This window comes from Chanos chanos, chromosome 4 (genome assembly GCF_902362185.1).
Source record: "Chanos chanos chromosome 4, fChaCha1.1, whole genome shotgun sequence".
Lineage (NCBI taxonomy): Eukaryota > Metazoa > Chordata > Actinopteri > Gonorynchiformes > Chanidae > Chanos > Chanos chanos.
The window spans coordinates 33,212,021-33,234,036 of NC_044498.1; the positions used below are offsets into that span (position 1 = coordinate 33,212,021).

Consider the following 22,016-nt stretch of genomic DNA (forward strand, 5'->3'; position numbering starts at 1 on the left):
AGTGAGCACTCAATCAAATATTGTCCTTGGATGGTGAACCACAATCCTGGACTGACTTATAAGATCTTTTTAGGTTTCTGTTGCTTATCAATCGACCTAACTATCGAGGGCACACAGAGGAGGATGGGTGCCCCTACGGAGTGTTGGCTCCTACCAAAGTTTCTTCCTATCTTAGTCTAAGGAAGTTTTTCCTTGCAATTGTCACCTTCAGCTTGCTCATTGGGGTTATCAGGTCTGGCAACCTGTAAAGCTGCTTTGTGACAATGTCCATTGTAAAAAGCACTATACAAATAATATGCAACTAAATTAAGTTAAAAAGTTAGTGAAAAGCTTTGAGCTCTCTTTGTTGTTTATGCCACTCTAGAGGCATGGAAAAAGAGCAACACCTTTTTTCTATTTGATAATACAATGGAGTATAGATGTTTCTTATTAATCTAACACACAGGATGTTGGACAAAATCATGGACACACTCTCACTCACTCACTCTCTAAGCCGCTTATCCTGATTAGGGTCGCATTAGGGTCGCAGCCTATCCCAGTGCTCATAGGGCGAAAGGCAGGGAAACACCCTGGACAGGTCGCCAGTCCATCGCAGGGCAGACACACACACTCACAATCATACCTAGGGGCAATTTAGTGTCTCCAATTCACCTAACCTGCATGCCTTTGGACTGTGGGAGGAAACCCATGCAGACACGGGGAGAACATGCAAACTCCACACAGAAATCGGCCAGGAATCGAACCCGAGACCTTCTTGCTGTGAGGCAGCAGCGCTACCCACTGCGCCACCGTGCTATCCGGGATACAACAAATGTGAAAATTGGAACATTTGGTGATGTGGGGGGCATGAAAGGTATTTGATTTCAACCTGGTATTCATGAAATGCCTTTTGAATCTGTTTAGTAGTTGTGTATGGGGGCATGATTGTCTTGAAGTAGGCAAACACTTTGAGGAAACTATGTTTACACCAGAGGGTGCTCCAGGTGCCCAGTGTGGCGTCATAACCTATAACCTGCTACACAAAGTGATCGTTGGACCTAAAGACCCCTGTGAGGTGGCCTCCTGTACCATAACAGATCAGTAACAATGTTTAACAGACTGTGATAAGTGATGTGGGCTGAAGATATCCTTTGGTTCTCTCCAAACATAAATCCATACAGATGTAAGAGAAAGATGACTGACTCATCATGTCATCTCCCACTGCCTGGTTTTGTGCTCATTATACCAACCCATGTTTTTGAACTCTGGTTATAGTCATGTTGGCATGGAACTCAAGAAGAACTCAAGAAGAAAACAACATCATCAACAAAAGATAAACACAATCTAAGCCAAATAGCCGTGGTTCCTGATGTCTGAGTAGAAGCTGGAGGTGCAAGACTGAACAACTCTAAATCAACAGACTATAAATTCCAGTCCAGGGTATGAGCAGATGGTCTCATTAAAACAGTCTGTCAAGAACCATGCATAGACTATGAGTAAGTGCTATAGTCTGGACACGGTGCATAAGCCCCTCATTATGCCTGGCAGTGCAAGTGTTTAGGGCATGGGAAATCCGCAATGGTGTAAAGGCATGAGAAATGGACAGTGGAGCAGTGGTAAAATGTTACATAGCCCTTATCAACAGAATGCGTGTATGTGTGTGTGTGTATGTGTGTTTGTGTGTGTGTGTGTGTGTGTGTCAGTCTGATAAGCATGGCAACAATGTGATTTATAATGTTTGTTTTTCTCAGCTACCAGATCTCAGCGTATATCAGCATGTCTACAGGATTTGGAAGCATTGTAGGTGGCAACATTTTCATCTTTCATTGACTAAGTATGAACATTCATTAACTAAGTATGAAATCTTCACAAAGAATGCTTTCCAGTCCTCCTGCACAACTCCACCTATTAGAGGATTCTTAGCCTTGGCAGAATCATACTGGTGGCCTAATGTCACCTCTAACTAATCTTTCCAACTTTTTGAACCCTGTCTCTATGTCCTTAGTGCTGCACCATAAAATGTCCCTAGAATGTGGCCCAAAACACAAAGCAATATTTTTAAAAGATTTTGTTTAAAAAAATGTCCCTACCCCACACTAAACTGTAATACTGTACTTCTTTAGGATTTCATGGACATGACACATTTTTGTGGTTAATAATTACTTCAACATGTTAAAAAAAAGGATTGCATAAACACATAACCTCTTACTCCTGCCATGTGCATATACTTCTAATCTCATTATGAAAAGTAGCTCATCTTAGCATCATGTGAACTTTTGAATATTATTTGATGGAAAGCTGTTCTGGCACATGATGGAACTCATTTATGCATGTATAAATGTGGGCTACAGTAAAGATGGGTTATGGATAGATACTTTCTGAATATCTCCTGTGTTGTGTCCATTGTTTGGTGGTGGTGGTATCTTGACAGGTTTGCAGAACATCGAATCTCAAATTACACATCGCTGTACTCTGTAAGCTGTTTTGCCTCTTTTCAATTCAGGCTAACTCATCCTCAAAACATATGCTCAGTGCCTGTAAAAACAATCATTGGTGAGACTGCCATTTTCCATTATGTGTAAACTAGCAAATATCTTTAGGGAAAATGTATCTTTCAAGCAATCATTTAAAAGTCTCCCAATGTGCTGAGATAGTAATCTGTAAGGTTTACCACATATAAACTAAAAGCAGCTAAATAATTTATAAAGTGATTGGCCCCATAATTTTCCAAACCCAGTCTTTCAACAGTTTACAGAAAGGCTGCCCCTGTATTTTGCATTAGCCTTCCTTAATATGTAGATTAATTGTTATTTATGGACAAATGGGAGAGATAATCATAATTTTAAAAGTCCTTTGAGGAAGCAAATGGAGCAAAACAGTAAATCCATTTATTTGTGAATTGACAGTGAGATAAACAGAAACTATAATTTGAGCATAGCTAACAAAGTCACCTTGAAATAGCTCTTGTTTAGCTCTCCACGGTAAACTGAAGCAGATGTTTGGTCTGCATTTTCTCTACAGGGAACAGTAAAGGAGTTTGGAAATGAAGTACAGGGACTTTCTTTTCTTTAAGATGTAATAAAAGCCCCTAAACAATACTTTGGATCATAGAATTAGGTGGACATGTCTTTGTTGGAAGACTGAATTTAATCTTTCTTAAGTGACCTTATATTTAACAATATATAGGGATAAACCATGTCATATAACTTAATACACATCAGCTCCATTCAAACTTTTGCCAAATTTTCAGCACATCATTTTTTTCACTTTCCACTTTGCCAGCATATTGATCATCCTTTAATTACATATGGATAACAGAAGTACTTAGGACTGAAGACATAAGAACTGTAAACTGTACTTACAGGATGTCCTTCTCTCCCATCCATACCAGGCAAGCCTGGAGCCCCAGCATCTCCCTGCAATTATATTTTCATATTTTATATATAAATAGAATATTTTATATTTGTTCGATAAGGACTGTCTGCGAATATCTGTTTATGCTGTGTCATAACACCACATGGCTGTTCATATTCAAATGCTTTGTCAACCCACAGTGTGCTGTCCAGCAGACACACTTTTAATCATCAGGAAAGAAGATTAACCATCTGTGATAATATCAACTTGCCAGAAAATAAAAAGAAAAAAAAAAAGATTAACAGCTACTGGCCATTAGAACTTGCCTCTACAAGAAGAGAAGCAAATGTGAAGATTAGATGGGCAATACATTGTATATTTGAGAGACTTAAATGTAATCCAGGATTTATCTTTTACACAACCACCAAAATAGTGAAGAACAGATTAAGATAATGAAAACCATCTGTCAGGAAAATCTGTATTTGCCCACAGAAGGTGAGACAACAGAAAAATGCCACTTGTGGCTGATAGTGTGGTGGTTTCAGAAGGAACATATTTCTGTGGTATTCTGCCAAATAATGCCACAAAGATTTGGGCAGCCCCTGAATTGGAACTTGCCAAGTAACCCCAGTGGTCAATGTTTTCAGTTTTCAGAAACCATTAATCCACGATCATGTTTCTTATTTTGCAGTGGGAAAATAAAACATGCTCCATACAAACCTTTTGGCCTGTCAGTCCAGGAATTCCATCTTTCCCATCTCTTCCAGGGAGTCCCTGGGTTGAACACAAAACAGAATTACACAATGTTTGGCCATTTGCTCCAAAGTGGATGAAAGTAATGATGAAATTATTGGGAAGATACATACAGGCTCTCCTGGGTATCCAGGTGGTCCAGCAAGTCCCCTGCTTCCTTTCTCTCCCTAAGAAAAAAATATATATAAAAAAATGACATTTTTATATTCTATATTATATAATTTATAGAAATTATAAAAAGATATTCTGTATTATAATTATATATCTATATGACTATCGTGGTACTTCACTCTTTGATTTTATCCCATTTATGGCATAATCCTACCATTAACCCATCTTTGCCTGGTATTCCATCCCGTCCTGGAGAGCCAGGTAAACCCTACAACAAAACAGATGGATGACAGCGAGGGGTTTGTGTAGGTGTGTGTGTGTGGAGGGTGGGGGTGTGGGGGACTACACTTAATGCTCATTTTATGAGCAGAATGCGGCAAATGTGTTCATTCTCTACAGTGATTACTCATCATCTGTCATGTTTCTTAAATTGGAAACCTGAGCTACAGCTGGATGACACAGATGTCTGCACCAGATGACTGATGTCTGCATCTGTTCTGGCATTGCTCTGGAATCCACTCTCAGTGACTACAGACCTACAGACCTGAAGCCCTGACATCTGTGACCATGAGGGCCTTTAAACACCTGGTTCAAGAATACCTCAAACTCTGAACTTCATCCTTTCTACACCATCTCCTGTTTTCCAACTGATCAAACAGTTCCTCTGATGATGCAGCAGTCTTGCACTACACTGCACCCTATAACAGTATATGCATGCTCACATTCTCTTTGTAGATTTCAGTTCAGCATTTAATAATACAATCAACCCTACCAAGCTTTTTGAAAAACAGCTGAAGATTAACATCAATCTTTTACTTTGTTGCTAAAACCTGAACCTCCTAAGAGACAGGACAAACACTATGAAAGCTAGCAATGTAACATCTTGCCCTCTCACTTTCAGCATTGGTGCTCCACAGTGATGCATCCTGTCACCGCTGCTCATGAAAAAAACATCAAAATCCTGACATATGAGGACAACACCTGGTCCTGAACACCATAAACAACCCGGAACTCATCTCAGGAGAAGCATCCCCATACTCATCGGCAACAAACTTGTCACAATCACCAATTCCTTCAAATTCCTTAGCACCCAGGCCAGCCCAGCATGACCTCAAATGATACAACAACTACCACCACATATTGAAAAAAGCACAGGGGAGACGTCACCTTCCAAGATGAAAAAAAAGGCTCAAACAAGAAGGGCACTCGGAAAGCGCAGACCTCCGCCAAGGGCAATAGTCCACTCTTCCATAATATTTAATTCTGAAACCGCAAACACTATATATGCCTGGTTATATTTCCAAAACTATTAGAACAAAAAAGTCAGAACTTAGGGGGACAAAGCATGGTGCGATGCACTGGTGCCTTGCAGAAGTAAATCCACGGGTACTCTTTGGCAATAGAGGTGATATGTTGTTAAAACAGAAGAAAACAGCCAAGGCACTCACGTGATGAAATTAAAAAGCTTTTTTTCTAGTAGGCTAAAAACGTATTTAAAAATTATGCATTTTTTAAAACGTCAGAATACATGATTGTGAAAGCTAATTTACTGTAAGAAACAAAATGCGCGTGTTATACCAGCCCACAACCGTTAAACAGGCGTACTTTGGTCATATCGACTTGGAAAAACAGTAAGGATAATTTAAACATTGCTTATTTTTTACATACCAGCTGTATTTGTTTCTACAGTGATGTTTAAGGTGGCTGTTACGTTTTGTTGTGTGTGTAGTCGCGGCACACCATTCGCTGTCATTACGACGGATTCGCGCATGTGCGACAAATTCAGTTCATTTTTACCCTATCGTTAAGGAAAGTGGAAAATAAAACGTGGATCCACCCCGTGGCTCGGATCAGCTCTAAAATATAATGGCTTCTTCCTTGGCACACGCTACACACTTCTACCAAGTTTCATGAAAATCGGCTCGGTAGTTTGTAATTCTGCTGCCAAACAGACAGACAAACCAACGTTGGTACCAACAAACAAACAAACCGAAAACATAATCTCCTTGGTGGAGGTAAAAATGGTTTCTGCCTTCTGGGGGATGCTGCAGCTCAAGAGAGGTTAGAACAGACAGACTTAACCAGAGCTTCTTCCCTCAAGCCATACTTACACTGAACTCTAACCAGTAAATAGACCCCAGTACCAGACCACAACCCCAATACTGCACTTGGTCTACAGCGTGACTGCACTGCACTTTAACTTCATATGTTTCTATCTTTTCCAATGAATATTTCCTGTTGGCTGTCTGGTGTGTATTGCCTTGTGTGTATATGGTGTTACATATTGGACATGAGAGCTTTTTGCCAACTGTACTGGAACAACATTCCAGCAGCTTGGCAGTGTAGATGCATTTGACTTAATCAGACAGTACACTGCAACCAGATAGCACAGTGTGTGAGTGTTTTTAAATTTAATTTTGTAAAATTAAGTTGAAAGAAAATGTGTGGTTTTTATAAAGACTAGTCACTTTTCAGATTTTCATATTGTTCCCATTGATTTTGAGTTGAAGCAGGAGGTGGAAAGCCATCGGGTTATGTGTTGTAGGCGGAAGGGAATTGTATCACTGTTGTCCATCTCGTACTCTTGCAGCTTTTCAAAAAGAGGTAATTAACAATTGCTCTGTAAGTAACAGGTCAATGGTTTATGAAGTTTTAGCGTTTGCTTTAACCACTTTTGTTTAAGTAACTGAATTGCATTTTGGCCTGTTACATCACTTTAGTCTTGCTGTTATACTGAACTTAAGTTACAGCACAGGTGTCCTGGACTTCTTCCAAACTCTAACAGCAACTATGTTTTCAGATTAAAAGTTATGAGACTGAACTTGCAGTTGTCCAAATGTTTGCATAGCACAGGTTCTACTAAATACTGATGATTTAAACAATGAATATTTTCAGCATACTCTGCCTGCCTTTCTACACTCTTTCAGCCAATTTAGATACTGTCTCTCTATCTCACTTTGAAACTCCCCATTTTTTTGGTCAGGTTTCATTCAACACAGGAGCCTTATGACAGAGCATTTCTGCTCACTGGTCGTACATTAGTTGAATAAAAGATATACACATAAATATAGAATGACTTAAAACTGCTACAGAGGTATTTTGAGGACCTGTCATACCTTTTCACCTGGTTGCCCCGGTGATCCAGGTAACCCTGGAATGCCCCTTTCACCCTGAAAAGAGAACATATACAGTCAAATGTTCATTTGTGTTTGACTAATAGTTATATAAGTTATATAAGAATAATCTAGGTTTTTGAGATTGTTTGATTCAATGCAAATTCATTTCTCCTTCACATTCCTACCACATCACCACGGCTTCCTTTCTCTCCCTTGTACCCATCTGCCCCTCGAGGTCCCTGCGAGCAGAGACATTTTAGATCCAACATCAATAAATTATAAGATGAAATGATGTGTATTTTTAAAAATTACAATCATACCTCTGCTCCAGGAGGTCCTGGCAGACCATGACTTCCTCGAGCCCCTGGTATACCCTTGGATAAAAAAAAAATAACAGAGAAATATTACAATAAAATAAGGATAATGTATTTATTTTGAGTGCATACTTAATGAAAACAGGAGGAAATGACATGTCACTTACTGTTACTAATCAAATCTCTGAAATGGTGGTTACATCATAATGTGGCAAAATTTGATCACCTTTGGTCATTAGTTAGCGTACATCACAGTTTGTCCAAAAGCAAACCTTAAAACCTTGAAATGTCTCTATCTCCTCCCAATCTGGTCTCAAAGCATTCAATCAAACATCAGCTTATGCATTTTTTTTCCCTCACAAATATGGCCTTCAGAAAGAATGAGGGCATTTTTTCCTTTTCCCTCACTTCTTTTTTAAATACTGTACTTTTATTTTCATGAGCTGCAGGAATAGGGTTGCCAAGCTTTATACAGTTCATAATTTAGGATGTCAAGACAGCACATGAAAGAAATTAATCAATTAGCATTCGTGCTGTTGCTTTGCAGCTGTGATGGACTTTTGAAAGCCAACAGGCCAGATAAGAGTGATTACGTAGGCATAAATGAGTAATCAGCTATTCACAATCTGATTGAGGTCTGAAATTCTGCTTCTATATTTTGACAACAGTACGTAAATAAGGACAGTATTCTTCAAGCTGTCAGCATGAATATGCACACTTCACTTTTTGACTACTGAGTCATATTTTGTTCCCTTCACAGGCTTGTGTTTAAGTCTGTTTGTTCTAGATTTTTCTACTGCTTAATAGAAACAATGTTAAAGATTATCAACGACTTTGAAATGTGGAAACCAAGGTACCATTTGAAATGGCCCTCATTGAATCAGGTAAGCTTCTGCTGAGCACTGTTCAATATTTTTAGCACATAAAAATTAACATACTCCATAAACGCCCACAAGAAACAGCTGTGCAGTTTTTGCTGGGGGAGGGAAATATTCAGGTCTTTGTTACTGGAGACACAATGAAAAATTAAAGGTCTCTTTCACAATCAACAGAATTCTTGACCTTTGTAAACTGGCACGATAATGCTAAATTTATGACAGTGAAGTGAGAGGCTTGTCTCCACATACAACTGCCAACACTCAAAGGGCAAAAAATGGTTGTGAATAATTATTCTTTGTGTCTGAACAGACTGGCTTACAAGGACTTGACCTTAGACATTACGATCAAATGAAAAAAAAAAAAAAAAAGCCCAAACACCACATTCATATTTCAAAGCTTCGTGTGGGGAAAGAAAAGCCATAAAAAAGCTATTCATGAATAAAAATGCCACCATGACAGCAAATTCCACATTAATGTAAAACAGATCAAACGCCTTTATTATTATATGTTTGGTCTAATGTCTGTCATATCAGAATGCCTCTCATCATTTACAAAACAGCTTCAATGCCACTGCAGTAATACAGATTAACAACAGTGCATTATGCTGTAATGGTCCTTATGGATATGCGAAACTGTTTTTTACTCAAGTGCAACAGACCATCATGTCTGCTGGCCTGAGCACACATATCGTTCATAAATACAAACAAGTTTTGAGTCATCTAAATGAAGGTTATTCGTTCAAACACAGTAATACACACACAAACACAGTTCACAAGAATGTTATACAGGTGTTTTCTTGTTGCATATATTTACAAAATCTTAATGATCCTTCACAGAGAGATCTCCATTCATACTCAACACCCAGTTTTGTTAAAATCTAACTCATGCCCAAGAAAAATGCAACAACAGCCAAAATGCAAACCTACAAATGCTTACAAACTGGTTTACAGCTCCTTCATGGTTTATCCAGTTTCAAACCAAGGGGTGAAATGTATAGCACTTTTCTGGAAACACTGACTCTGCATCCCTTTTGAGAGATTTCCCAGTTAGATTTGGTTCACTGAGTCACAGACTCTAAAGTCAACATTTCCCAGCTGTAATATGTTTTGCAAGACAAGGTGAAGTATGTTCATTTCATGCCCCAATATGTGTTCAGTTACAAAGCAAGTATTTATTTATTTATTTATTTATTTATTTTCAGATTTTCTACAAGGAAAAAAAAACACAAACCACCTAGACTCTAATACACTGCTCCATGCTTCATTCACATTATTTTTTTCAGTTTATGACATTATGAATATTAACGACACACAGGACATTTATATGAAAAGTCATTGTAAGTACTTTTAAGATTGGCATGTCCTTTCCATATCACATATACAAACAGCCTCTGTTCATCACTGACTGTGATGACGAAACTGTTTTGAACTTTAAAGCAGTTTTTTAATGTCATTAACATGAAGTGCTCTTCACCTACTCAGCTGAATATTCTCCACAAATTATTTACCATAGATAAAACATAAATACACATTTCCATCGTTACTAATGCGAAGGCAAAATAAAGGAATGGAAAAGGAATCTGTTTATTTGTTACATAGCTACTTGTAAATAGTGTAATAAAAATGGATTCCATCTGGATAAAAGTTATTGCTCCTCCAGGAATAATAAAACATTTTCTTTTGCCACCCAGTGGAAAGCAGCAGCCTTTGATTTGAAATGCTTGTGCCAGTTCCTCAACAACAGAGTAATTACTTTTTTCTCCCCTCTTTTTGAGTGCTAATCCTTGAAATTATGTTCATTCACAAAGAGAGATTTCTTTGTTTGTAAATATTGACCACATAGATAATTTTGTATATATAACAGCTCTTATCCATCATACAATTTGTTAAATAAGGATTGGCATACTGAGCTTTGTATGTGCTCAAGGCAATTTGAGGTTTGTATTAAACTACTTAGTACTCACAGGCTTACCATCAGCACCAGGAAACCCAGGTTGGCCAGGATCACCGATTCTTCCCTGTTCCCCCTAAAGAAACGAATAAATCTAGTTTATTGACATTTATCCCTACTGTCATATTCCAGAGGTGGAACATTTAAATAAGTTATTAGGTACTAGTTATTTTGTTGGGTACTAAAATATATATTAGGTGTTTATAGCACTGGACAAGGATTAGGTACATTATGTAGAGGCATTTTTTAAGAAGCAATCTAAATGAAACACTGAACTTTACTGAAATGTACAGAAGATCCTCCATATTTATTAAGAGGTAGAATAAGATCACAAGAACATGCTCAAATTATCTTTGAATCTTCAGCTATATCTTGTAGCTGAACACAATGCAACTTGTCGGAAAATTCTGCACCATAGCAATGAATGTTTTTAGATTAGATTTTGCCCTGCTGCAGTCATTTCCTTATGTATCAGTTCATATGCAAAGAGGCCAAACTGATTACTGATTAGAACCACCCAGCAATGATTAAGTGTTGGAAAAATGCATGTGTTTTCATCATACCCTTGACCTTATAAACATAAACAAGGCTTTCAGAGGCTTTGATGTTAATTCACTGATTAGATCAAGTGTGTTTTTAACATGCACAATGTGGTTCATGCCACATCTTGATTTGTATTTTTACCCATTTGATGAAGGCAAGGAGACCACCTTTCAAAGTTCATGACTTTCTCACAAAGTAAGAACATCCAAGAGGAACAGAGAAAATTGTAAGAGCCAAACCTTCGGGCCTTGAGGACCAGGAGGTCCAGGAGGGCAGGTACATGGTTCAGGTGTTGGATCAATATCTCCGGGTCCGTCTGGACACTAAAAGAATTCCCAAAGCATGGAAATGTTAAACTGAATCTTCCAACTGAAGCATTGATGAATTCTGTTACAATTGCTCTCAACAAGTTACATCAATGCTGGCAGACGCTCATAGCAATATGTGTTTGCACAGCCTTTTTCATTCACTTATTCTGCAGTAAATACAGCCGAGATCCAATGAAACAGCAAAAAAAAAAAAAAGGCCGTCAGCCCATTTGGCTATGTTAACAACCAATGATACTGTGGAGTTAAGTGGAACTTATTGTCATTAGAGATGGGGATCATACTCAGTTTTAAACTTTACCCTCTGTATTAAATGTATGCCTGTTAACAGCAGATATTATGTAATCAGTTGTAGACATAATTAACAACATGTTTGCGTTCTCTAAGTTACATTTTTATAAAATCAGTTCTCTCTGCAACGTTTCATTAATAAGATACAGCTGAGAGAGCATCTTACTGATTTGGGACATTCCAAAAGGACATGCAAGCCTTACCTCAGCAGATGAAAATGAGATTAGCAGTGTTTTTTTGAAAAGCAAGCAATACCATCTGCCAAAATACATACCTCTCCATCCTAGAAATAAAAAACGTGAAATTATGTAATGGGAAAAATGATGGCAGCGTGTCCACTATATGCAAATATTTAAGTGTCATTGCATGTTAATAATTGGATTTTTAAAAGACAGAAAGAGAGAAGTAGGAATCTCTATTGCCTTCCAGTCATTCTCAAAGCACAGATGAGAAACAGTGGTCAGATCTGGCAGTCTTTGTTAGTATTGAAAGCAATAGCTAAGCCGACACAGCATTTGGCCTTAGCTTCCTATTGTCCTTCCAGTAAATCTCAGACTGGAAAATAACATGCATAAGAAACATATATGAAGCCAAATAACAGTTGGTCTGTTTGTCCTTTTACTCTATGCAGCTGGAACAAATGGAAAGATACATTTGTAATGAAATTATAACTACTACTAGTTAGGAGAAAATGTTATGAGATTATACTATGAATCTACAAATAGACAGTTACATATAAGAGTATTAAAGTTGCTATCACAGTTTGGGTTGTACAGTGCTAATGATATCAATGGACAGTATAAAATGATTCGGGCTGTAAAGGAGATGTCTGAGATTTGGTACTCACAACTCCTGGAATTTCACAAGCAGTTTCTCTGTTATTTTGTTCAGGGTCACAGTAGATTCTTAGTTTCTGAATTTCAAACTGTTAGGGAAAAATTATAATCCTATTATGTATAGGATTGTACATCACATTTATGTATGCTGTTCAATAACATTGTCAGAGGTTGTAAACTAATGCAGATAGGTCAGTCTGTAATGGTCTCTTCCTAATGCAAAGGAGAATCTCAAAAAAGAAAGAAAGAAAGAAAGAAAAACTTCTTCTTTCATTATTTCTTCCATGCAGTAAAACACATTTGGTGTCCATGTTATGTCTGTATTTTTCCCTCTACTGCTCTGCCGGAGTGCACATGTTGAAAACGTATTGTATAACAATTGTCAAACCTACTTAGGATTGATGATCAGCAACATATTTAAAACTTTCTGAGCTTGTCTTGGTATTGTAATCATTATTATCCATTATCATCAAGATGATTTTTCATATTCAGCAGTATGAAAAAAATGGCACTAAAATGGCATTTACAATTTGCAGTTAGGCCTTTTTGGTCATTTGGGGCTTTAAAGATACAAACTCACCTTTTAACTGCTGAGCAGCTTGGAGATCAGATTTTTGCATTGTCTGGCATCTCATTATAGTTTATTCCAAAATAACTATAGAAAATATTTATTTTCATCTACATAATACAAATTTACAACAGTGGAACACTGTAGAAGTAAATGTTTTAGGTTTTGGTCATCATTCATGTTAAATTGAGACCAATATGGTAAAACATGTATGGTAATCATGATAATGGGTTACTCTATTTTTATTTTTGATAAGTTGTACATGGAAAAGAGTGTACACTATCTCACTGCATTCACTGATGCAGCAGTCTGTATGGCTCTTCAGAGTGAAAAGGAATGAAGTAGTCTGAGTTCAGGAAGGGTTAACCCAAAGGTCACTCCTCTGTCAGCTTCAGTGTGGTTAGCTTCTCAAGTGAGACAGCTCATGTATATAACAGAACATTGGAATGATGAATAAAAACTCTTCCCACAGTAACGTCACTGAGAGGACATAATACAGACATAATGACCATAAGGAACTGTCACAAAACCGGTAGCACGACACAGTACATTAAGCATGATGTTCTTCTGATGTTTCAAAAAAGGGTGACATAAAAAATCATACTTACAGGCACGGTTGTTTCCTTGCTGACATACTTCCCCACCTGTGTCTTTCCGTTTATAAAAATACCCTCTGGATGTTCCAAAGGTAAAGTTTCTATTTCCAGGTCGTCGACGTAAAGGGTGACATCCTGCTCTGTGACCAGCAGACGTAACTGATGCCAGTTTTCATCAAAGAGTTTCTGTCAAACAAACAGAATGAAACATGAAAACCAATTCTTTGTGAACTGATTCTGTCCGTTAATGAACAGACAATTCAATTAACATAATGCCCCTCAGTGATCTTTTATGATAACAAGTGAGTATTCAAATTTAATCTGTTGCTTGCCACTTTTAAAAAAGAACACATCTTATCTTTCACTTGTTTTGTACGGATAAATCTTTACTGTTGATCACAGTTGTAAAGAAACAAATGACTCCTGATAATTGTTGGGAGGCTTTCATTTCTTGACTCCTGGGGGAGCAATAATTTTAGGTACTTCTGATCCTTTGGATTTACCCTTGCTGGCGGTTTTGTGAAAATCACTGTCTGTATTCCACTAGGTGCGCTGCTTGTTGTTGTGAACATGAGTGTTCTGTCCACCCCGTTCAAAGTGACTGCCATTTGAGCTTTCCCATCTTTAGTCTGTATTCGCCAAAGATCCCACTCTTCTGTGAGCACAGGACCCCTGTACTTCAGTGTTGCCACAAAGACGTATGAGGGTGGGAGTCCAACTGGAAATAAGTTTCTGGATAGGCATATAATAAAGACAGGGGTCAGAAACAACCTACACCTTATACAGTATTGTCAAGAACAGCATGGGTACTGTACAAATCTTACCTTGTGTTTTCACTCAAGTCAACTCGTGGTGACACTTGGTAGGCTTTGGTACCATAATAGGATCCCTGCACCTTTTTAGCTTTTTTGGCTAAATCCAGAAAACTGAGGATATCAAAACCTTTCTCATCCCTTGAATTCACTGGGATTTTTGTTGGGCACACGGTCTCTAGAGCATCAGATGGAAAACACCATTAGATTGTCCACTAAAATATTACACAAAAGATATAAAAAATGCTGGCCTGTTTCATCTGACCCATTTTTTAAAAGGGGTACGTCGGCTTGGCCTCTATGGCTTTCACGTCATTGCCTTTGTATTTTTTTCCCTTTGCACTTATTAAACCACACTCAACCCACCTTAAGCAAATCCTTGAATCAGTTTAATCTGATTTGTTTGTAAATACTCCAAAATATATGTCCACATCACATACAGCACCCTAAACAATCTGTATGATGCATGACAAGTAAGGGAACTGGGGACTGGTTAAATATTCATGGAATCCAAGAGTCTATTTCATTTGGCCTGGAGACTTAAGTGAAGAATCTGTAGTAAAAGATCTTGGCGTGGAGCCTTGGACATTTTGCAAATATGCAGTTTAAAGAACATCCCAAACGCTGCAAAAACTCAGACCAAAAAAATGACCTTTACAACAAAACCATATCTTAATAATTTCTATCAGTGTCCAGATTTCATAACATGTTCTACAGTATAAACAAACAATTTTTATGGAGGTCAGATTTTCCAGCCTTATAGCTCTATTGTTCTTCACATTTTTATTTTCTTTTTTTACAAGACCATTTGGTCTTGTTGTTGAATAATGTAGCCTAAGAGTAAGTAAAAGAAAAAAAAAAACCCTGGGGAAATGGGTTTCCCCCCACATTTTAAGATGTGTATTTAAAATGGGTACATGATTTCCTGTTCCTCACCACAACTACAATAGCAGCACTAACAACAACAACTACAATCGCTGCACAACTCCTAATGCTTTAATGCTATTTCATCAAGCGCTGCTTCTGCTTCTTCTACTGCTACAGGTACTATTACTACTACAACAACAACTACTACTATTACTACTACTACTGCTACTACCACTACTACTGTTGCTTCTGTTCCTCCTCCTGTGGTTCTGCTTTTTGTGCAGCTGTTGCTGCTGCTACTACTTCAACTGCTGGAAATGGTATTACCACTTGTGCTAGAGCTGTGTGTAATGCAGATTCTCTCATTAGTACTGCTTCTGCAACTGTTTACCAGTGCTACTGATGCTGCTGTACTGTCTTACTACTATCCCACGTGTTGTTACTGCTACCAGTGCTAATGCTGCCTGGTTGTATCAGGGCTGCTGATCTTGAATCTTCTCACTTAAAGCCTGTTCCTGCTCTCAGTAGACTTACAGCAGCCTGTCTGCTGTGATGATTATTATCACTAATGCTGATTTGCACTTTAGGCCTGATGATTTTCATCTGAATTTCTGACTCTCTCTTGAGTTGAGTGTGCTGTTGTCATACTGATTACTGTAGGAGTTAGTTTAGCACTCTTGTAATGAGCACCCTAAGCAAGAAAAAAAAGAAAAGAAAAGAAAAATGCTTGTTTCTGATATGGTGGTCTGTCATGCTCGATGATGAAACACTTATGGGTAATGTGAACTTTCATACATTCCTGTTTGCAGATGTCATTACACAGCTTGCCAGCATGCCAACACACAGAAAATAATTACTGGGTTTTTTTTTCAACCCATGCTTGTGTATTTAATTAAGATGAATGCTTTCAAATGTTACTTTTTTAAGATTTGATATCGCAGTTATTTAAGCAAGAAGAGCATTGTGGCAAATTATGCTAAGTTTTACAAAAATAGATGAAAACAGAGTATGTGAATGTTCTGGAACATAAAATCAGACCCGGATCCTCCCGATGAAGAGAGAGGCTCATGCTTGCTGCTCTGACTTTGATATAACATAAATCTGTCTTTTTTAAGGCCTGCATGCAAACAGCACAGAGCCAACAATGACCTCTGCTCTCAGGTGAAAACCATAAAAAAGCTGGCGGAAATAATGCATTCAAGTAACAAATGTTCTTGTTCATATGAGAAAAAGGAAACATACCTTCACACAGTTTCTGCCTTATGACTTCACGGATTTTGGATATTGCTTTGTAGTCTTCAACATAAAACACATAGGTTGAGGATGGTTTGTTGGCAATTGCTCTTAGTTCCGCATATTCTGTTTCTGCACCAACTCCAATAGCAAAAAGGATTATCCCTTTTTTCCTCGCAGCTTCTGAAGCTGCCAGCACTTCATCTTGTGATTTCCCATCTGTCATAACCACAGCAATTTTAGCAATACCACCTGGACCACGCTCAGAGAGGGCAAATAGTTTGTCAGTTGCAAATTTGATGGCTTTCCCTGTGTTTGTGTTGCCTCCCATATACTCTATGTTTTCCATAGCCTTAAGGAGGTCTTTGCTGGTGTCATGTTTCCCCAGTGGTATCTGTAAGAAGGGTGCATCACTGTACTGAACCACCCCCACCTGGGTGAACTTCTGTCCAATGTTGAAGCTTCTTGTGATATTCACAAGCCACCTCTTTACTATTTCGAAATTCGTGTCATCCACACTCCAAGAACCATCAAGGATGAATACCAGATCGCTTGGGGCAGTTCTACAGCCTGTGAGAGGCGAGGGAGGAAAAGATGTCATTAGGATTCATTTTGAACATTATGTACTAACCATTTTTGATAGAAATTTCTATTTGGAAAAGAACACAAAGAAGTTCAGTCCATTCTTCAGCTGGCTTGTTGAGTAAGAGGCTTTGATGCTAAAATGGAATCAAATATAGCTGCAAGCAGCCGTTGAAGGTTACAAGCAGTATTTGTTCTCTAATGGTTCCATGCAAATTGATTTTTAAGAGAGGCTGAAGACTTGCTGAGCATATGAAATCATGTAATGCTGGCTATGACATAATATTTCCACAAAGACAGTCACAATGAACACTGAAGGATTTCATCATGTTATCTGAGACAATGAAAGTCATGCACTAGAAAAATGCAACACTCAGAAACAGATGAGAGAAGCAATCTTACTGAATCTCATGTCCTCATCTTGTGCTGTGCAAAACAAGTGAAGGAGCATGGGGTAAAGACACCAAAAGATAAAATGCATGGATCTTGTTTTGCAACCCATGTTTCCTGAAGTATCAAGCTCCAGATCTACACCTAAAGGAAAATAGAGATAACATGCATGTCTTTAGTGTCTTCATGTGAATATCAGGTGTTTGTGCAATTTTTAAGTATGTTTTGTATTTACGGTCTAACAATATGTTATTGGGACTGCATGCAAAGTATTTCTGAGCTTTGAATTTAGAAAGGGGTGTGGCAAAACATGAGATGAACTGAAATTAACCCAGTCCATGCCAAAATGATGACAGAGCAATTTTACTTCAGAACATGGGATCCAACAAAAGCTAATCATGCTAAATGGATTTAGGGGGAAATGTTTTGACAGCCAAAACACACACGTCTTAGAATATTGATAGCCCTGTTGTTTGGTAATGTCACAACTTAGCAGAGCTAAGCCCCCCTCCCCTTCTCTCTCTCTCTCTCTCTCTCTCTCTCTCTCTTTCTCTTCATCTAACCCTGGCTGCTGCTGGAAACTGTGTATTTTATTGAAGTTTCCAGCAAGAGAAAGAAAATGCAGACATTATAAAATACAGAGTAATAAATGAGGAACAGACATGTTCTCTTCACATGAGGACAGTATGTGTTTTTGGACTACTTTGATTAATATGGCTTGACTAAAATAGGATATTCCCAAAAACAGTGACCAGCTTCACCAGCTGACTGGACAGCTTGGCCGGAACAGAGATAAAAACTTTTACACGTTACAGAGCTGTACAGCATGTTTGTGGTCTGGCTCATTTTTTATGACTGGGGTTTTCCACTCCTTGAACCTGAATCCTAGGCAGTGTTCTACAAAGCATCAAACTGCCATACTGGAGATGGTTTCCACCCCCATTGCTCTCCCAATTCTAGCTCACAGGGACATATCTGGAAAGCACCATTTTTTTTGCGTGGGCCAGTCAGCATGGTTTCCCCTGTCTCTCCTCTTTTTTTCTCCTTATCCCCACAACTGGATATTTCTAAATGGCTGCCAATCGCACATGGAATCCATTTACAGCGTCAGACAGTGAAATTCCAGTTCTGGACAATGACCAAACACATGTACTCATGACAAAATGAAGTCTACTTTGGTCCAGAAAAAAAGAGACAGTTTTTGATTTGGTGATGCAGTAATGCAACATTACACTTTTCTGAGAGGAGAGTCTGTGTCAAAAATGAGATTAGCACGTTGCTCGAAGCCTCTCTGAAACTATAAATGCACGTTTGTCTGCAGGTTGATACCTGTCGCCATATGGCATTTTTTGCACCGTGACCCACACATTGACCTTAGAATTTATTGGGGCCCTCCAGACATTTTATGGTTTTACTCCTAGGTCAAGATGAAGGGGCAAATGGCTAGTAACGCTACAGGAATGCAACATGTTAAAACATCTTTTTGCTACAACGAGACATTAATTTCCGAAATTCTGCAAAATGTACCATATGCACACATTATCTCTGAAACATGACATTTAAATCCCTTTGGAATTTTTCGGTGAGTTATTCGTCTTGTTTGTAGTAATACTTATTAAAGATTTATTTCTGACTGGTGGGTTTTCTCCAGCTGGATGTGGGAGTCAGGAAAGTATTGTTGAACAGCTGATTCCTCCCAGTCCTCCAGACGAGCTTTTACCACGAGTGTCAACCTCTGAGCGTCTTCAGTGGGAAAACATGAGATTATTTATGGAATCATGCTTTCACTTTTCAGCTATGTAGTCTCTGCATATGTCTGTCTTTGTGTCTGACTTTGTATATTTGTGTGTTTCTGTGTTTAGAGCATCTGTTGCAGAACAATAGATAAAAAGATTAATATTTTCCATTGGCAGTATATTCTTCATACTACCAGTACATTTTTCTCAATGCCAAAGACTGATCCACTATCGTCATGCTAAATCAGTGAACATTTCCCTATTTTGATTGCACATCTGTGAAGACTTCATTGTGATACTATCCCAAGATCAACAATTGCTGTTAAGTTGGTTTAATTTGTTTGCTAACATGAGAGGAAAATAAATAAGAGCCAAGTCCTACAATCTCCAGAAGAGGGCCAAATCACTGTATTATAAACCCCATTGAATTCAGATCAAATAAACCAAACCATCATCCAACATTTTACTGGACTGAACCATTTTAACCACCAGAGGGGTTTCCATTACATGCATATGCTGGACATTGTTCCAAACCAACTAAATCTATCCCTGTTGTTCACTTTTCTTTTGAAACACCCACCTCCAACCAAGCCAACATGCACACATATACATGCAACCAGCAGAACAACTTTTCACAAACTTGTTGAAATGTCTAGTATAAGTGTCAGAGTGAACTGATATGCTCTGTTGAATTAAAGAACAGCCTGCTTTATGAGTGGAGCAACGTGCCTGACAAATCCCAGTTAAATCATTCCATTCATTCTTTGCGTGTGACAGTGGCACAAACAAGAGACTGATAACTATTCCTAATGTCTTCAGCATGCAGCCGATGCTGGGGCTATCTGAGATTTGGACAATCTTCACGTTCAATGATTTACCAAAATATATGAAATACAAAACATATGAGGCTTTTGACTGCTTCATTTTCTCTGTTCTTCATTACAGCTTCACAACTCATGACAGGTAAAACTTGTACTGAGACAGAATGAGATCTCATCCGATGCATTCTACTTAATGAAAAATAACATGCTAAGGAGAAAAAAGACTGGGTCCTAAACATTGTGTCCAATTACTTTCTCATGCAATCATTATGAATATGCATAGCAATGCTAAAAATCATCGATATGTTCAAAAACTGAACATGTGCAGCAGCGAGGAAAACTCCAAATACCAAACCATTAAAATGAAACATCCCAGATACAAGCCAGAATACATCAGTGCACTTTGCACCACTGAAATAAGAGAGAAAGAGAGAGGGAGAGAAAAATAAATAAAAGTTACCAGAGCTTGTTGTTTGTGCAGTTGGACTCCTATTGAATAATGTTGTTCTCACACTCTCAGTTGTGTCCCATGGTCATTAACTTTGCAGAGCACAAGGCTAAAGGAGGTGCATTTGGGTAGGCTTCGTTTAAGTCGCAGATGTTTCTGCAGTAAGAGTGAGAGCCTGCCCTCTCCATCCACTCTCCAGCTTTCCCTCTTTCTCTCTCTCTCTCTCTCTCTCTCTCTCTCTCTCTCTCTCACACACACACACACACACTCTCACTCTCTAGCTCTCTTGCTGTGTAGCAACTCTCAATTACATGGGGTGGAAAGAGGCACAGATAAGGAAAGCTTGAAAAAAAAAGAGAAAGAGTGTCAGCCCCCTTTCTGTCACAGCAAAAGGAAAATAATAGTAACACCAACACCCTCCCTCCAAGCTTTAGGGTTTTGGATTACTTTGATGGCTAAGGGAATTGTGTGTGGGTCTTTCTGGAATTAAACAGAGATTAGATATATCAGAATGTTTTTCAGATACTCAGAAAATTAAGTTGTTTTCCTTCTTCTGAATTTAATCAACATTTTAAATAAAGTAGCATTTTTGAAGGCATGGAGATTTGTGCTGGAATGGTGACTCTGCTCTTGTGTATTTCAGTATGAACAGAATCCAGTCTATTCTCTAATAAATCATACTATTGCTTTTGAGCAGCATGTAATGTATGAATGCTGCACATGAATCCAGTCACTGCATCTTTGTATAATTAGCAATGAAGAAAAGCAAAAGTTTCAGGAGATTGATAGCGAGTCTTTCTATACTGAAGACAGCCCTAAGCATCTCAAGGATGGCAACATAAATGTCTTAGACCTCTGTGTGGACTGGGAAGGCTTATGAAAATGACTTTTCACTGGAAGGCCAATATTTGTAAATCACATAGTTTATTCCTGAAGGGTTCACTTCTCCAAGTTCAGTGCTAAGCTGTTAAGTTCTTGGTAATATTTCTTTTCAGGGATTTCATGGAGCAGGCTGCTGAGAAGATGCAAATTTGTACAGATTTCAATCATACAAAAGCTAATTGATAGCTGTCATTTTTCCTATCAAGTTGACAATTTAATTGACCTGGAACTGTGACTGTGTCATTACAGGTGGAACTGCTTCAGCCATATGTATACTCTGCTTTGCATTTAGTGACATTTAGTGATATCATCAAAATCAAACTGATCAAGTATGGCAACTACTTAGCAATACTACATAATTACAAAATAACTTGTATGCAAAATAACACAAATGCTTAAAAATTAGTCTATATAGTCACCCATGGAATGGATGTTGTAAAACATATAAAAAAAAAATATTAACACAATGGCCCATGCTTGATGAACAGTCAGGTGGAACTGATGGTGTTACTGAAAATATATCAGTCTTAGGGTTGTTTTTGCATATCACAACAAACCAAAAAGAGTGCCAAGCAAAAAAACTGACAAAAGATTATATGACATTTCTTTAAGGATCCATTGTATCAATG

The 22,016-nt window shown here is 38.1% G+C and overlaps 1 protein-coding gene across 1 annotated transcript in view; it reads right to left on the reverse strand.

Moving 5' to 3' along the window:
- The window catches only part of col21a1 (collagen, type XXI, alpha 1), a 30,540-nt gene extending 10,006 nt beyond the window's left edge, over window positions 1-20,534 (reverse strand). The window contains exons 1-17 of the mRNA XM_030771622.1: window positions 20,518-20,534; window positions 17,513-17,644; window positions 16,538-17,098; window positions 14,441-14,606; window positions 14,120-14,348; window positions 13,629-13,802; window positions 12,464-12,541; window positions 11,891-11,899; window positions 11,239-11,322; window positions 10,470-10,532; window positions 7,634-7,687; window positions 7,499-7,552; window positions 7,314-7,367; window positions 4,412-4,465; window positions 4,200-4,253; window positions 4,054-4,107; window positions 3,342-3,395 (exon numbers count right to left, since the gene is read on the reverse strand). Coding sequence (XP_030627482.1) covers window positions 3,342-3,395; window positions 4,054-4,107; window positions 4,200-4,253; window positions 4,412-4,465; window positions 7,314-7,367; window positions 7,499-7,552; window positions 7,634-7,687; window positions 10,470-10,532; window positions 11,239-11,322; window positions 11,891-11,899; window positions 12,464-12,541; window positions 13,629-13,802; window positions 14,120-14,348; window positions 14,441-14,606; window positions 16,538-17,098; window positions 17,513-17,612 — 1,842 coding nt within the window. The 5' untranslated portion in view covers window positions 17,613-17,644; window positions 20,518-20,534. The remainder of the gene's footprint in view (window positions 1-3,341; window positions 3,396-4,053; window positions 4,108-4,199; window positions 4,254-4,411; window positions 4,466-7,313; window positions 7,368-7,498; window positions 7,553-7,633; window positions 7,688-10,469; window positions 10,533-11,238; window positions 11,323-11,890; window positions 11,900-12,463; window positions 12,542-13,628; window positions 13,803-14,119; window positions 14,349-14,440; window positions 14,607-16,537; window positions 17,099-17,512; window positions 17,645-20,517) is intronic.
- Between the last annotated feature and the right edge of the window lie 1,482 nt (window positions 20,535-22,016).